Source organism: Athene cunicularia (genome assembly GCF_003259725.1).
Source record: "Athene cunicularia isolate RWA chromosome 1 unlocalized genomic scaffold, athCun1 chr1_part2, whole genome shotgun sequence".
Taxonomy (NCBI): domain Eukaryota; kingdom Metazoa; phylum Chordata; class Aves; order Strigiformes; family Strigidae; genus Athene; species Athene cunicularia.
This window is the reverse complement of record NW_020799092.1, coordinates 5,413,298-5,424,556: the sequence shown is the minus strand read 5'-3', so window position 1 is coordinate 5,424,556 and position 11,259 is coordinate 5,413,298. Positions and strand designations below refer to the sequence as shown.

The 11,259-nt window shown below is 41.7% G+C and overlaps 1 protein-coding gene across 1 annotated transcript in view; it reads left to right on the top strand.

Moving 5' to 3' along the window:
• UTP20 (UTP20, small subunit processome component) overlaps positions 1–11,259 on the top strand; it is a 62,382-nt gene that overhangs the window by 14,770 nt on the left and 36,353 nt on the right. Inside the window, exons 16-25 of the mRNA XM_026863292.1 lie at positions 2,179–2,284; positions 3,490–3,640; positions 4,065–4,127; positions 4,417–4,575; positions 5,629–5,705; positions 6,583–6,662; positions 7,346–7,589; positions 8,519–8,725; positions 10,097–10,208; positions 10,812–10,894. Of these exons, the coding sequence (XP_026719093.1) occupies positions 2,179–2,284; positions 3,490–3,640; positions 4,065–4,127; positions 4,417–4,575; positions 5,629–5,705; positions 6,583–6,662; positions 7,346–7,589; positions 8,519–8,725; positions 10,097–10,208; positions 10,812–10,894 (1,282 nt within the window). The remainder of the gene's footprint in view (positions 1–2,178; positions 2,285–3,489; positions 3,641–4,064; positions 4,128–4,416; positions 4,576–5,628; positions 5,706–6,582; positions 6,663–7,345; positions 7,590–8,518; positions 8,726–10,096; positions 10,209–10,811; positions 10,895–11,259) is intronic.

The window sequence follows — 11,259 nt, the reverse complement described above, 5'->3', positions numbered from 1 at the left end:
GGGAAAAAAAGAGGATGGAAATCAATCTAAACCAGATCCAGAATGAAGCAGTCATGTGAAAGAGAGGCTATTGACTCAGAAGCTCCAATTAGATTGTTCTAAACCTACAGTGCAAATTTTGGGATACTACCATCTCTGACCTAGGTGACAGCACCAGTTCTAAAATGCTGCATCTTTCCTCTAGGCATGGGTGGTTGCTGGGCTGCATCTTTCCTCTAGGCATGGGTGGTCGCTGGTTGTCTTCCCTCTCTGACCAAAGAAAAGATGTTTTAACTGAGCTCACATTGAGCAGGACAGTTGTTACTCAGGGGGATTGCAAGTATTTGGCATTGTGCCAAAGTATAAGCAAGTATTGGAATGCCCCAGGTTCAGTGTTCATCGTTCCTTAGTTTGAAAGGACTTGTCTAGAGTCTGGCCTTTTCCCTTTATAATCTCTTTATTAACATTCCTAAATGCATCTGCCAGTTGGCTTTGTTACTTCTCTGGTCTTTGTCAAGCATGGTCCTTTTTGATTTAGCCCTTTATTCTATCTTGTTTGCAGGGTTTGCACGTGGTTGTGATTTGTTAGTGGCAATGTACTTATTCTAAAGGAATACCCAAACTTTTTTTTCTTGGGTGGCAGTAGTAGCTCTGCACCAGCTCTTTGTGTGTGCAGGAAGCACATTGCTATTTCTTCCTTTGCCCACAAGAGAAAAGAAAACAAATGCAACCTCAGTCCTATGCTCCTGCCTCCTTTTGTCCTGTCCTACATTTCTTTGCTTTATTTTCCTCACCCCAAAGTAGGGTTCCTGGACGCTTTCTTCATCCTCCATTCTTTCCAGCTCCATTATCTCTACAATTCCTTAACCTTCTGCTAGGACTCTAGTTTCCTCTCGCTGCCTATGGAAGGCACTCCCCAGCCCTGTGTTCCCTATTTGACCTGCCTGGCTTCTGAGGCCTGAGGCAAAGTGCAAGTCCCCGAACTGGGTGTTTCTTGACAGTTGCTGTGGAGCTGGCTTGCGAACTGGGACAGCAACAGCAAGCTACCCCTGGCAGCTCTTCAGGAGTAACTGCCTGCATGGAAGTGCTTACCGTATTGATCATATAGGTGTGCCTATAGTGAGGTGGGAGCTGCTATCATTGTCCAGCATAGACATACTACTACCAAATGGTATGGAGATTACAGTTTGGGAACCTGTAGATGCAGAAAGCTTCATCCTGCCATTACTTGCTGTTTCTTCTCCTCTCTTTGAGGAGGTACTTATGGATATTAATGGTGAGCAGGATTTGGCACACACTTGGGGAATTAAGCAGTTTGGAACAGAGGGACATTTTCAAAGGAATAAATGGGAAATTAATTTTCCCCCTTTTCCCTGGAAGCTGGTAGGGTGTAAGAAAATTAAATACTTTTAAAACTTTATTCACTTTGCCTGGTTTAGGAACAGTATTTCTTGGGAAAGTATCTCTTGTTTGGGAAGAGATGAAGGAGAGGGGAATTGGTTTTTTTTGGGGGGTGGGGGTTAAACAACCTACTTGCTAACTTTAGGAGTGTCAGGGGAAAGGAATTGCCCTTCCCCTTTCTTGTCTCTTGTGCTTCTAGGAAACCCTTCATCCCTAAAGGAAGCTAAGAGGTTTAGGGAGGAGATGCAAGTGCTGTAACAAAATTCAGCAAACCCACCTTCCATTTACTAACAAATATTCAGTCTTTAAGTACATGGGACAGCTTTGAAGATGTCATACAGTAGTGCATTGCCGAAGTGCCAAAGTTTATAGGCACTTGTGTGGTAGCATCCGTATATATTTTTGCTTCTGTTTTGCTGCATTCATATCAGTTTGGGCAGCATTTCATAATTTCTGAGTGCCATTTATAGCATAGAGCTCTCCTGAGACTCCTGCATGTGTGCTTAACTCCAGATCTCTGCTCTGTGTGCATGCAGGCGTGATGGAAACATGCAAACTGGGAGCTGCTTACAGCTTTGAATACTGACTTGCTAGAGTAGGCACTTACTTTGATAGCCAGAGGAGTATTTCCTTTATGGGTTATGATAATGGTTAGAAAATACACGTGCCGGTTTTGGGATCCATATGTTACACTATTACTGTGACTCCAGCCATTTCAGGGTGAGCAAGCACCATACAACACAAATCACTGGGAGCTGAGTAAATATACAGGCTGTTCTTGTTCTCTCTCTGCTCTAGGAAGCCTGTTTGTGGCCTGCCAAGCTGTAAGTACTCTTCTTAGTTTGGCAGAGTCTTCTGAAATACTCCATTTGTTACCTGTGGAGCGTGTCAAGAGCTTGGTGACGTAAGTAAACTCTGCCTGGTCCTTGTGATTCTCCTTGGTATGGCAAAGAGTTGACTTTGCCTTTATGTAGGGGCTTGCTAAATGCCTATTTGTGTGTTGCTTGTTCTGTTATGCCATCATGTTACTTCAGTATTGTGGTTATGTAAATTGGCAATGTTGTAGGCACTGTTTGTTTGGAGAACCAGGTAGATGTAGTACCTGTTCAATCATGTTTTCTCTGCAAACTGAAGCTTTTTTAGGCAGCTGCAGGGTAGTGTGTCAAGTTCATTGGTTCTAATTTTACCTCGGAGTGCTACACTTAATAACTGTATGTTACATTATAATGATAAGAGGACAGGAACAGCCTTTGAGTTGTGTCAAATGCCTGAACTTCTGCAGGCTGTGGGTGGTGTTCGATTTCCCCCATGACCTTACATATCATGTGTGTGCATGCTTCACAGTGCGGAGGAGGTTTGGTGTGCTCCATTTTATTTGTTGTAACTCTGTTCTACTTATAATTAGCACATGTAACTGAGTGGCTGAAGGGATTAAGGGAGACCGCTGATTTCTCTTCAGCAAATCCTGCTAAATTTGTTATCTTCCATCACTGTTGTGCTGGAGCATCTCCAAGTCTTTGGTGGTTTGAGCTTCAAAACATCCTGTTCAGTTAGGAAATCATGGTGCCCATGTGTGAAGCCAGGTGTGATGGAGATGAAACACCTTGCCCAGATCAGGCAGGGAGTCTTGGCAGAGAGCTTCAGTCTAGTGCTTTGGGCTGGGGGTGTGAAACCTGCTTGGAGCAAGGGATGTAAGGTAGCAGAAGGAGGTTTCCCTGTGGGCAGACAGGATTCCTGGTGACTCACCTAGGCCTGGATTATTTCTTTTCTGTTGATCACTGACTAGGCACCTAGGCAGTAGCAGCAGCCCTCTTCTGACCTATGTGGATTTGTTTTCTGCAGCTGTGCGTATGTGGGTCCAGCCTGCTAGCCCAAGCTTTATAAGACTGATTAAGGCAAAAGAGGGATCTTATGGTTCTTGGGCTGTTGTTGGTCTTTGAGACTGCAAGCCAGCATGATGGTTAAGTCTGACTTCACCAGCCTTCTGGTTGCCAGCAGCGTCCTGTGGAATTTTCCCTTAATATTATTATTGTCACTACTGCCTTATTTTCAAATATCTGTATTGTTGCAGTGCTCTCTATATGCTAATAAAACACTCTGTTGTTTTAGCACTTTCCCTTCAGACCCGTCTGCGTTACTGTTGGCTGATCTCTATTACACAAGGTTGGCATTGTGTGGCTGCCAGGAACCCCTTTCTCAAGGGAACATAATGGACTTGTTTGAGAAGCTGCATCCTAATATTTCCACTGGTGTTTCCAAGGTAATTTGCTTTTCTGAGCATGTGAAAGATAATTTGTATTTTATCAATGTAATTTAAGTAAATTGAGTTAAGTGACAAAGACTGAAAGGAGAATCATGAGACTGTGTAAAGCTGTTATTTTGTAGTATCTGTTTAGGACTGTGTCCATTCTAAGAGGCCGCTGTGGACCATGAGTTAACAGAGGTTAACTTTTAGTCCTGCAAGGCTTGCCTCTTCCCTGGAGGTGAATTGGAGCAGCAGCCTAACGTACTCATTTTTGCATTGCCACCTAGACTACAGGAGCTCATCTGTTTCTCAACTGTAGGAGGAACCTAGTGAAATAAGCCTCTGTGCAAAACATTATCCTTCGTGTAGGTGCTTCTCTGTCTGTTGCGTAGCCTGCATTCTCCTGAACGCTTCTGATGTATGTTTCCACTTTGGATAGGTCCGGCTATTGACTGTTCGAGTTCTAAGCCATTTTGAGAATCCATCCCCTACACGGATTGAGGTAGAGATAAAACTTTTAATTTAACATTTCAAAGGCATCTGTGTTTGATGTTGGGTGTGAACCGTTTTCCGCTTTGCAGAAACAAAGCACGTAGAGATTATCCTTTGCTTTTGTGCTTTCAGACTCCAGTTTTATCTCTTTGTCCTCCTGCATCCTGCTGGTTTTGGATGTGTGAGCTTTTATGTCTAAGTGGTGGAAACCAGAGCAAGTCACTCCGTGTAGTTTTGTTGAAATACCTGTCAATGGGAGAAGGATACTGTAACAAAATGCATGTCACTTGCTTGTTCAGGGTGATGGCACAGGGGAACTCCAGCCATTATTTGCCATATTGCTCCAGGCAGAACTTGTGCCAGCAACAGTGAATGATTACAGAGAGAAACTCCTCCATTTGAGAAAACTAAGATGTGATATAGTGCTGTCTGCAATACCAAGTGGATCTTTGCAGGAGGTAAGTAGTTATTGTCAAGAAGCAGTCGTCACATTCCTTTATTCCAAGAGAACCTTTTATTCCATCACATGGATTGCAGAGTTTTTAATAAGAGTTCATAAAAAGATAAGTTAGTTCCCAGATTAGATTTTAGAAAACTTTTTAGTAAGGATCACAGCTCCCATTGTCCTTGGGACTATTGTGTTCTCTTGGGTATTATTGAGCAGAACAGCGGTGATATCTAGATAAATGGCTCACATTAATCAGGTTTTTATATCATGGAAAGGAAAGCAAATGATTCTAGGGAGAAGTGAGTTGTGAGCAAATACAATATCATGACCTTGCCATACCCTCAGCATGGTTGAACGTTGGTAGGACTTCCATTGGCCATTGGAGAGCCTAGCTTCTGGATTTTGCTGCAGGGTGAAAATCTTGTATGCCTGTGACTGTTGAATCTCCTCTGCTATTGAGCTAAAGGAGACCTCACTTTCTAGATGTTGGAAGGGTCACAATTTTGCTAGTTAAATGAATGTGGATTTTGTGGGAAGGGGTTGCTTTTATTATTTTTCTGGCTGTTGCTATACCTGTATAATTTTTTTACCTTGTAAAATAAGTTTGTAAACTTTGTGAGCTTTGTAAGCTCCTGTGAGGAAGGGTTATAGGTCAGTTCTACTGCATGTAGGTCAGCAAGGAGCCTATCCAGAGGACATGCTTCTAGGCCTAGTGCAGTGAAGACCCCTCTTTCTGAGATCCTTAATGCTGCTATGGCAGCCCTGAAGTTCAAGAGGGAGTCATGCAGTCTACGTTATTCTGCTGTGCTGAACTGGTTTTTGCACATTCATGGTATGTAGGTATTGTGACTGGATCTCAGTGAAGCTTACAATAAATGGGCTTTAGATTTTCTCATGCAGTTCTGAGACAAGGAGTGATGATGTGTGTGACTTGCTGCATTTCTTGTAGTACTTCTGAGAACTTTTCTGAACAAAGTCTTTGAGAGGAAGAAAGGTTAGAGGAGTTGACAGATCTTTATTGGTTTTTTATGTCTCAACAAGATGGCATTGTATGTCATTCTAGGTTCCTCTTCGGTATTTACTGGGAATGCTTTATATTAACTTCAGCCCTCTCTGGGATCCTGTAATTGAACTCATAACGTAAGTATATGCAGTTGGATGCTGCAACCTGTGCTTGTCATGCAGAACGTTCCTTCCATTGTTCTGTGAAAAAAAAGCTGTGGTAAAAATGTCTGGTTTGGAGAGATCTCTGTATGAGAACCTTAATGTGAAATCATCTGAAATAAATTTCAACTCTCAAATAAATCACACTTTGGGTAGACTCTAACTTAGTTTCTGATTTTTCTTACTATTGCAGGGAATTTGCAACAAATATAGTCAAATAGCATCAGAGTTTTCAGTTAAAGGTAGCAGGATTTGATTAGTGTTTCATAATTGCTTAAAGGAGCAAGAAGTCCCTCTCATTTTCCCTGTCTCTGACTTTTCTATCCTCACTGGAAAACCTCTAAATCCTACTAAAGAGTAGGGAAGTCTCACCATCGTGACAGCAAAGCTGAATACTGAAATCAGTGTGTTCTTTCAGCATGACTTTATCTTCTTTTTTTTTTTTCCATTCTCTTGTGTGATTAAAAAGGATGGGATTTTTTCCCCTTCAAACTAGTGAATTAATAAAAAAAATTAAACCAGCTCTTCAAAAGATATGTCAATGCTAATTCTTCCTTTGGTTCTATATGATGTCACTGTACAGAAGTCAGTAGAAATCTTGAACATTTTCACTCAATTCGAGTTCATTTGAAGTCATGAGATACAACCATATTATTTTAATAACAATTGACATTTGGGATGCACGAGTAAAGGCAAGGAAGTGCTACAGGTGTATCATGCAGATATCCTGTCTTTGGACACCCACATTAAAGCAGTGATCAAAGCCTCTGTATTAGTTGTTAGCTTGTCTAGTGCTGTATTTTGATAGTGACGAATTTTCCTTTTAATTTCGTGCTGTTTTATGCTTTGTTAGATCTTATGCAAAGGAAATGGAGAATAAACAGTTCTGGAAGGTCTTATATGAACATTTGGAGAGAGCTGCTACCTATGCTGGTAAGTCATGACTCCTAAATATTGTTATGACAGTAATCCAGCTAATTGTGAATGACATGACTCTGGTTTTATGTGCCCCAAATTTACATGTGATGGGGGAATTCAGAACCAGGGCTCTTAACTACCAGCTTCGTGTCCAGGGAAGGAATGGAGAGGCTTGGGGAAAAACTGTCTCCTGTCCTGAACACCATGAAGTAGATAGAAAAGGTACCTGCCTTACAGGGGGAGGTGCAGGTTGTGGGAAGCCATGCAGCAGTTTTGTCCCTGCTTACGGCTGGTGCTGCCCAGTCTGATCAGGAGCAGTGACAAAACTAGTATAATGGGGCTGACCATCTTTCTGCTCCATAGGTTGAGTGGAGTTCCTGCAAATAGTGTCTTTCTTGGGTGAGCTCTTGATGTTGGGTATATGGAATCTATGGTTTCATGATAGAGCCATGAGCACACAGCCATTTGTGGATTTCTCTGTTATGTTCAAGACAATTGAGCTTAACTGAGATGCATCATGGCTGTAGAACATCCTAGAGTACTTTCTAAGCAATGTGGATCTTTCAGGTCAGTGTTAAATACATTTGTCTAAACAGGTACATGTCACCAAAAGTAATACTTTTGTAATGGGGGACTGAGCCCTTGCTACTGGTGATTATGAAGTAACCTGGATAGATTTTTTTTCATCTGTTGTACAGAAATGGAGCTGCAAAATGAACTAGATGAACAGGAGGAAAGCATTGCTGAAACAGAAAGTGAGAAGATGCCAGAAGGAGGAGTGGGAGCTGTCTTCCTGGAGCAGCTGAAGACTAGAACGGATTGCAGTGTGCGACTGGACCACACAAACTTCCGTTTTCTACTGTGGAAAGCACTATATAAGTTTCCAGACAGAGTGGAGCCTAGGTCAAGGGAACTTTCCCCACTTCTTTTGAGATTTATTAGGTAAGTAAGATTTATTTTTAAGTTGGGAGGACACATTGCTTTCAGTGTGTTGCTGAGATTTATGACTATGGCTATCCCAATATAGACTTGATTTCCTAAATGTATGGGTGATGAGATTACTGTTTCCAGTTAAGGCAGCGTTTTAATCGAAATGTGGATTCTGTTAGAAACATCACACAAGCAGGCTGAAATTAAACTGGCAGTACATTTCTGCTGTTCAGTCTCTCATTTATTGACTTGACACTGTCACAGCCTCATTACTTCATTAGGAAGTGATTTCAGTGAAAATACAGTTCCTTTTTTTAAAAAATGAAAATACATTTCAATTTGGAATCACAGAAGACAAGATGAGGGAAATACTGATTTTGTTGGAGGCTAATTCAGTTTTCAGCCCCTGGAGGGAGAGCAGTGGTGTGCTTGCATGCATGTACGTAGCAGATAGTTTGATGTGCATTGGGTACCTGTGATCTCATGGCAGGGGAAGGTTTCTGATACTCCTGTCGTTAGAAAACCTCTGTTTTGCTTGCCTTCTGGAAAAATTGAACCATACTGCAGTAGGTTAGTTTTTTCACTTACTCTCACACTGCCATACTCACTGTTCACCTACCCAATTGAGCAAACAATCCACATGTCCTCCACATACCCTCTTTACACACCTCCAGTAATTCAGTGATTCATGTTTCTCTTCTCTCCACCAGGTACCTCGTCTCCTTTAGTGTATTTGATCAGAGCCTTATATCCCTACAACTTGCAGGCAAAGAAGCATATACTTGCCGAAATATGCTGCTTTGGAAATTATTAGGCATGTCCCAAGACATGGTGCCATTAGTAATGAGAAGGGTGGACTGGATTTTTTAGTATTTCTTGCCCTGAAATCCTGAAAAATGCTGTTTCTTAATTCTTTCCTTCTTTCTTATTTTTAAACACAGAAACGAGTACTACCCAGCAGATTCATTGGTGGCTCCATCTCAGGATCTTAGAAAGAAAATTAGTCGTACAGTAGCAGCAAAAGAAATACCCAACGAAGAGGGGAATGATGTTGCTATGGAGGAGGAGGAGGAGGAAGAAGAACAGGAAGAAGGGGAACCAATTACCGTAGGATTACCAAAAAAGAAAACAAGAAGAGCTGCTGCTAAGTAAGTATTTTTAGTTTTCCCTTGCTAGTGTTTTCATGAAAAGGCCAATTCAGCAGCTCCTGTTTAGATAAAAGCTGTGTTTTTGTATATATTACTTTTTATTCTTTTGCTTGCCCTTCATAATTTTGCAGTGGATTATAAGCGCTTTAGAGTCAGAAACTCTTTCTGCACTCTACTAAACATCCAAAGACCCTGCCCGGGCTCTGTCATTGTCTCATTACCTGCTGACAGTGTGTGGTGTGTGTTACTTTAAGCAAGAGTTATGTGGTATTCTGAAGCCATTCTGAAGTTTTTGCAGACTGTTGTACCTGCATTCCTTTGGCTTCTCTGTGTGTATCTGTTGGCCTTTTAAAACGGTAGACATTGCCAAACACTTTAAAAAATGAGACCATTCAGGTGTCTAAATAATGAGATTCTGCCATTGCCTACCTGTTATAAATCTCAGTTCTGGTCTTCTTAGGGACAAAGATTTTTTTTTTATTTGGTGGTGTTTTAGACTGAAGCTACATGCTGTTGTAATGTCATTGTTTGCTATGCTGAATACGTGGATGTACTGGGTCTGGCTGAACTGGAATTGGTTTTTCCCTACAGCAGCACCATGGTGCTGTGTTTTATGCTGGGAGCTGGCAGGGTGTTGATAGCACTCTGGTGTTGTGGCTACTGCTGAGCAGTGCTTACACAGCACCAAGGCTCTTTCTGATATTTCCCCCAGTGGGACGGGGTGGGCAAGATCCTGGGAGGGGACACAGCCAGGACAGTATCTGGAGAGTTCAGTGTAAGCTACTAGGGGGAGCAGCTGGATGAGGACAACCTCTGCCAGCCCCACAGATGGTAGATGAGATCTCACACTTTCCTTATCCTGGTCACCTCTTTCCTCCCACAAAGTGGAGATGGAGCAGATGTGGGGTGACAGCCACTTCTAGAGGAAATGACCCCGACCTGTGCTTGCAGTCTGGCATAAGTGCACCACAGTCTGGGGCTAAATACAGCCCTTAATGTTGATAGGAGTGAAATGGGCACCATTAAGGACAAGTGAATAAATAGAGAGGTGAATTCACCTGTTTGGTGTTCTAGGCTGAACTGGCAGAAAGTAGTAAGCTGCATCCTGACTGTTTGTATTCCTTTCTCATCAAAAGCTGAGCCCATCTAGTGCTACTAAGAAACTGGCCTTATCTGGAAAGAGCTGTTTAGGAGAGGGAACAGGATATTGCTGTGTCTCTGAAATGGAGGCCTGTAGACTTGGGATCCTCTTGTGTTGTTTTTTATTTTCCTTTCTTGTTAATTAATTTTAATAAGTTCCTCATTTGTTTATGATAATGAAGGATTGTCTCTGGTCATTTTGAAAAATAATTGTTTTGGTTTGTTTTACAGGCAACTAATAGCCCACTTACAAGTTTTCTCTAAATTCTCAAATCCTCGTGCATTGTATCTGGAACAGAAGTTGAATGCATTATATACCCAGGTGATGCTATTTGCTGACTTTTAGAATTACTGCTAATAAACTCATTCTTACTTCAACACAGTGTCTGAAACTGCAGAAACCTGTAATTTTCTGAACCCAGCCATGATAGCTGAAAAAGGAGCTGTTCTTGCGAGGGCTTCCTAGCAAGCTTCACTTGAAATGAGACCTGTTTTAACGGAGACCTGCTTGAGATACGTGGCTTGGTTTGCTCATGCAAACAGATCTGGCAGTAGGCAAGTAATAGTCTTTGTCAAGGTGCAGAAGTGGCTGTAGAGGGAGTCTGTTCAACTTGCACAGCAGTATCTGGAAGAGGATTTTAAATTCAAAGCTTGGGGAAGTTGTGACAGTCAAGAGTATGGTCATTGCGAACAACAGATCATTTTGCATCAAAAAAGGAATACAGAATTTCTTCCTGAAGAATATTCAGTATAAGATTCATTTTTGAGGGATTTCCTTGAAGAATTTGTCAAAACTATTGACTCTAAAGAGTAATTCTAAGTCTTTATCCTACACTCCTTAAAAGAGTATTTTATTAATTTTATTGGGTTTTGTTGGTTCATGATTTGTGGATTTGTTCAGATCATTGCGTTTTGCTCTAATTGTTCCCAATTTGTGTTCTCTGAGGCTGTGGACAGGGGGCTGTGGAACTGTATTAAATGGTATGAACCTGTTATTTCCCTGGGCTCGAACTGGTACCTGGTGTTAGAGTTGGAAGATCCATTCATTAGTCCCCAAATTAGAGAATCTAATGAATATTCACGCTGTTTCGGTCAACCTGAGAGTTTTGCTTAGGAAAAGAGCTGGTCCATGTGTTTGCTTGCCTGTATTCTTAGGAAGATACTGAACAGACATTTAGGGGTCAAAACAGCATGTGAACAACAGCCTGACAAGAAATATTTCTTCAATTGCTGTTTTCCATTTCTGTGTCTTACTATTTGTGTTGTCATGGTTGGTATGTCCATCCAGTGTAGGGACGTAATGGCAAAGTGACCTTTGATGATTCTAGCCTGTGCTCTTTGGTTGGAGACTGAAGAACTGATCAGAATGCCACTTGGGGAAATGTTCTGTATTT